The 6000-nt window shown below is 44.8% G+C and overlaps 1 protein-coding gene across 1 annotated transcript in view; it reads right to left on the reverse strand.

Moving 5' to 3' along the window:
* Positions 1-4239, reverse strand: part of MYZAP (myocardial zonula adherens protein) — a 128069-nt gene extending 123830 nt beyond the window's left edge. Inside the window, exon 1 of the mRNA XM_020906157.2 lies at positions 4195-4239. Coding sequence (XP_020761816.2) covers positions 4195-4224 — 30 coding nt within the window. The 5' untranslated portion in view covers positions 4225-4239. The remainder of the gene's footprint in view (positions 1-4194) is intronic.
* Positions 4240-6000: the final 1761 nt, after the last annotated feature.

The raw sequence follows: 6000 nt of genomic DNA on the forward strand, positions 1-6000 counted from the left end.
CAGGGCCTAGAGATAAGGAAAGCAGACTGAGAGGAACCCAATACCTCAGCCACATCACCCAGATACACAGAATTTATAAACCTGTCTAGACACAGGGGGTGGAACCTGCTGCACACCCACTCTGGGGAATAAAACTCATAGAAAACAATCCTGTGCTTACCTGTTAACTCACAGACAAATGCCCAATTCACTGACTAGCACGAAGCCAATCCATTGAACAAATATGTACCAAGCACCTACTATGTACCAGGCATAGGGAACACAGAGAAAAGTAAAACAGTTACTGCTTTCTGGGAACTCAAAATCAATCTGTGAAGAGAGATGTGAATTTAGCCAACACTTATGCAGCACTGACTGTGTTCAGAAGCTTAAAATGCATTATCTATTGAACATTCCCAGCACCTCAGTGAGGAAGGTGTTATTCTGTCCCCTATTTTGCAGATGAGGAAATCACATCACAGGGAGGGGAAGTGACTAGCGCTGGTTACAATGCTAGTTAAGTGGTGGAGCCGAGCTTCAGTCCCAGGCAAGAGAGCTTCAGACTCTATGTCCTTGAGGTGTGTTCCTGCTCAGCCATTAAGTCATGTCTGACTGTATGCAACCCATGGACTGTAACCCACCAGGCTCCCCCATCCATGAAGTTCCCAGCATTTCCAGAATACTGGAGTGGGTTGCCATTTCCTCCTCCAGGGGATCTTCCCCACCCAGGGATCGAACCCACACCTCCTGCATCTCTTGCATTGGTAGGCGGATTCTTTACCACTGAGCCACCAGGGAAGCCCCTGTCCTTGACAGCTCACCTCTTAAACTGGGAGAGAAGCCAGACTTGAGGCATGTCCAAAGCACTGTAGTGGGCAGAGGACAAAGCAATTCAAGGCACTGAGCTGGAGAGAGCAGGAAGGCTCCTCTGAGAAGGCAGCATGGGAGCTGGCCCCACAGAATGAGGAAGAAAATGTCAGGACATTCTGGACTGGGGGCCAGAGGATTCAGTGAGCTCGGAGGGTCTGGGAAACGTGTGCTTGCCTCTCTAGCTTGAACCTCAGACCAGGAGGGAATGGCCCCAGACAAAGGAGATTGGGATTAGACTGTAAAAACCTTGAATCAAGTTGAGAACCGATCTGCAGGCGAAGGGGGGTGGGGGTGAGTGAAGGTGTACGACCAGAGCAGTGACATGAGCGGCAGCAGAGAGAACATTATGCCTGGAAGGCAGAGACCACAGGACAAGTGCTTTTGGGTCTATGGGAATAATATTATTTTTCAATTTTCTTTTTGTAAATTTTTGGCTGCACAATGTGGCTTTTGGGATCTTAGTTCCCTGATCAGGAATCAAACCCAAGCCCTTGGCAGTAAAACCCCAATTCGGAAAAAAAAAAAAAAAAAAAACCCCAATTCATACCACTGGACCACCAGGGAACTCTCTGGGAATAGTATTACACTTGATGCTAGCCAAAAGGCCGACAAGCGATAGGGAATAGTATTGATAAGAGAAAAAGGGACTCTGAAATGGAGGACCCAGCAGTGATGGAAAGGAAAGGAAAAGAAAAGAGAGGAAAGGATGGATTCAAAAAGCAGAAAGTCAGACAAAACTACTGACCAACCACAAGTTGGACTGATGTGAATCCTATGTTATCCTAGTGAGTAGTCAACCAATAGTGCCATAGATACCTAGGGGAGGGGAATCAGTAAATGAAACACATGGCTAAAGGGTAAGAGATTCCTTTCTTAGCCCTGGGACTTTGCCAAGCGTTAAACTCCAAGGGACACACCTGGACACCAGGAGGAAGACACCCTCCTGGCTTGTCCAAGTAGCCCCGTGGGCTTGTAGTAGGAAACTCGCAGGTGTGAAGGCAGAAATCTTATGTATTTATTTTTTCAGGAAGACAGCCTGGTGACTGTCTTTAAGAGGAAGCAGGCTCCACCTAATGTAAAAAAAAAAAAAATCACAGAAAGGAAGGAGTAAATGCAGTGAGACATGTTAAAGGAATTAGGGGCCTTTCCCAGCATGTGGTACAAAGAATGTCTTCTTCCGCCACTTTCATGCTTCTCTGAGCAATTTAGGAGTTTTGCTGCAAAAGACACTGACGTGGTGGTGACTAGTCAGTAGATCCTCTTTAGACCAGTTAATATATGAATTATATCTGTATTTGACTCTATACTAAAATTAAAATAGCTAATCTACAAAAAGGATTTTTTTTAAAAAAATAAAAAAGCCCTGGAACTTCCCTGCTGGCCCAGTGCTTAAGAATCCACTCGCAATGCAGGGGACAGAGGTTCAATCCCTGGTTGGGGAACTAAGATCCCACACGCCACGGAGCAGCTACTGAGCCCAAGCGCCAAAACTAGAGAGTCCTTGTGCTGCAACGAAAGATCCTGAATGACGCAATTAAGACCCAGTACAGCCAAATAAGTAAATGTTTTAAAAAATATAAATAAACAAAATTTAAAAGTCTTGAAATGTTTATATGTATACTCATGTGGAACAGCTGATACATCTGTTTATGCTATGACTACCATCTTAGGTCAGCTTCTCCCAGAAGCAGACTCTGAACCAAGCATTCCTGTGGAGGGGATTATTGAGGAGGTGCTTTCAGGAGCAACCAGGAAGGGAGTGGGGTCTCAGAAAGGGGAAGGAGTCAGCAAGGGCACCCTCTTAGGTAAAGTCCAGATCTTGATCCCATGGACAGCTCTGGAATGTAAGCTGAACCTCAGTTAGTCCTGCCTCCAGACCAAAGAGCTGGACTTTCTCACTCCTATGCTAGCCAGTCATTTTCTGGTACACAGGGTTGAGGGCAGAGGAAGAATATAACTCACAGACACTTGTGGCACTCCATAGGGGCAAAAAACGTCTATGTCCCTAATAGGCACAGAATATTGGCACCAAAGCTACACAAAAGCTGGGAAACTGACCCACGGAGCTGGTAAAGGATGACTGAGATGATTCCGGTGAGCGGCAGCCGTGTCCACTATACACACACAGATACTAAGGGGTACACGATACATCACTACTCAGGGTAAAGATCTCTAGAACAACAATAATCTTAAACCAGAGTCTGGTAGAAAACAGGGTGAATAATACAGAGTCTGATAGAATCAGGTGAAGAAACATTCAATCTACTGATGGAAGAGGCAGGATCTCAAAATTCAAGAGGCTGAAACAAGGAGCAGAATCTGACAAGACGCAGCAAGAATAAATCTACAGTCCTCACCTTGTGTCCAAAATCAACAGCTGCACCAAAACAGGACACAGGAGGCCAGGCTCAGCAGCATCATGTACTAAGGTCATCTGTGCAACTCAGTAGCTCCACAGAGGCCCACCCCTTGTAGACCCAGCACATATCATCTAATTTCAAGATCCCTTCAGAGGAAGGCAGGGTCTGGAATCAGAAAAGCAAAAGTTCTTACTATGCTGGCTCCTGGGAAGTGGCCTTTGGTTCTGGTGCCTCAGTTTAAAGGAACAAGGGGTACCCAAATGATTTCAGAAGAATATGACACAGATGATATAAGAACTTGACACTATATAATGAGAGATGTAGGTGGCAGACTTGGGAAAATTTATCCTCTAGGAGAGGGTGGGGTTTGATGACTTCAATTCTTGAAGCGCTGTCAAGTGGCAGAGTGGTTAAACTTGTTCTGTGTAACCCAAAATGTAGAATGGGGCCCAGTAGGTAAAAGCTACAAGGAGATGCAGTTCAATGCAATCTAAGGAATACTGTAATAGCCAGAGCTAGCCAAGAGGAGGGAATAAAGGAAAGAAATGGCTCAGGGTGGAATGACAGGCAGGACCAATTTGTGAGGCAAGCAGGGCATTCCCCACCTCTACAGTGTGGTCTCCAAGCCTGGCTGCTGACTAGAGCTATCTGGGGTCTTGATAACAATATATTTCTGGGTCTTGACCCAAGGACACTCTTGATTTCGTGGATCTGAGATGACACCCAGAAATTCACATCCTAATAAGCTTCTCAAACTTTTTCTTATGCCATCACCCAGCATTTCTACAAGGACCAGGGGGAAGACATCTCATCAAGGATGACTAGAGAGAATTCAGACATCAGGTGGGGGAGGGGCATAGAAGAGATGCATTATTTCCTTCAGATTCCAGAAATCTGTGACCCTGGGGTTGTGGAATTCTGAACTTCACATCAGGGGAGTCAGGGGAACATTGTTTAATAGACAGAACTCTGGAGCCAAACTAACCTGAGTTTTTCTTAAGGCTCTGCCACACATTAGCTGACGAGTCCTGGGCACGTCATCTCTACTCTCCAAGCCTTAATCTTCTCTCCTGTAAAATGGGAGATAACAGTACCACCTCTTAGAGTCATTGGGAGGCTTGAATGCGAGCATAAAATATAAATGATACGACTATAGTGCCTCATGAAGTCCCTTAAACTAAAGAAAACCATGAACTGCCTGGTCATTTTGAGGGCATTGCTGAGTGTAAAAGATCCTTTAGACTTGGAACAACTTCTTCAAAGCTAGTATGTTGAGTGTTCCATACTGGTGCTAATATAAGACCTTTGGAAAAGCCATTCCTTCCCTATATTTGATTTGCTATATTATGAGCGATTAATATAGGGAACTCTCTGGAGGTCCAGTGGCTAGGACTCCATGCTCCTAATGCAGGGGGCCCAGCTTCAATCCCTGGTCAAGGAACTAGATCCCACACACTGCAACTAAGAGTTTGAATGCCCCAACTAAGACTTGGCACAGCCAAAATAAGCAAATAAAATAAATAAATATTTAAAACGAACCGTCAGGGTTAATGCTTCCTTCAAGATTGCCTGGAATACCCTTCTCTGAAAAAAAAAATGATTATTAATATAGAGAACTTATCTACTCTTAGCATGTAATAAAAGAGGATCATGTAACTTCAAAACAGAACAGCATTCATTATTTTTAATCCTAAGAAGACCAACAATACTCCTTAATTTTGTTTTCTGCCTTTATACCTCTGATGAACCCTTGCAAGTAGGCCTCCACTCACTGTAGCTGCTGAGGCAAGTACACAATTTACTTTAAAACATGACATAGGAACATGAACAGTTATTTCTTTAAGCTCAGTTGACGCTGCTCCAGGTATCCATCTGATCCCGTCCTGCTGTAATGGTCTTTTTGACACTCTGCTAGTCACTCCAGGCAGGGCTTCTGGGTGTGACTGTGAAGGCTGTTTACAGCAGCAGGGCTTCAGGCTGCAAGAGGAGCTGATCCCCTTGACAAGCTGTGTCCTCAACACAGGGCTGTCTGATGGAGGAAGAGTTGCCACTTCTTTCTTTTTTTAAATCTCCAATAAAACTTTTTAAGGTTTTTAAACTTTTTTTTTATTTAGTCTTGGGAAATAACCAGTTAACAATATTATGATAGTTTCAGATGAACAGTGAAGGGACTCAGTCATTCATATACATGTATCCATTCTCCCCCAAACTCCCCTCCCATCCAGGCTGCCACATAACATTGAGCAGAGTTCCATGTGCCATACAGTAGGGCCCTGCTGGTTACCCATTTTAAACACGGCAGTGTGTACATGTCTATTCCAAACTTCCTAACTAAAAGAGATGCCATTCCTGATCCACACACAGCCACCCGGGCCAGTGTGGTCTTGCCTGAAATTCAGGGCAGGGGGAGAGTTGCGGACATGGGTGCTCTGCTCTCTCTGTGTGAAATCCTGCCCCCCGGCAAAAAACATTATTCCTGCCACAGCCTTTCCCAGTTCAGCTAATGAAGACTATATTTCCAGCTGCTCAGGCCAAAATCCCTGGAGTCATCCATGATTTCTCCTTTTAATCTCATAGCTCACATTTATCTATCTGGCTTTACCTCCAAAGCGTCTCCAAAACCTAAACCCTTTTCATCAGCAACATTTAAGCCTCCATCACCTCTACCCTGGATCCTTGAAATAGCCTCCTAACTGTTCTCTCTACCTCCATCCCCTTACAGTCATTCCATCCACAACACAGAGGCTAGTGATCCTTTTAAATCTACACTCCTCTCTGTACAGACCCTTCC

The sequence above is a fragment of the Odocoileus virginianus genome, chromosome 6 (assembly GCF_023699985.2).
Source record: "Odocoileus virginianus isolate 20LAN1187 ecotype Illinois chromosome 6, Ovbor_1.2, whole genome shotgun sequence".
Lineage (NCBI taxonomy): Eukaryota > Metazoa > Chordata > Mammalia > Artiodactyla > Cervidae > Odocoileus > Odocoileus virginianus.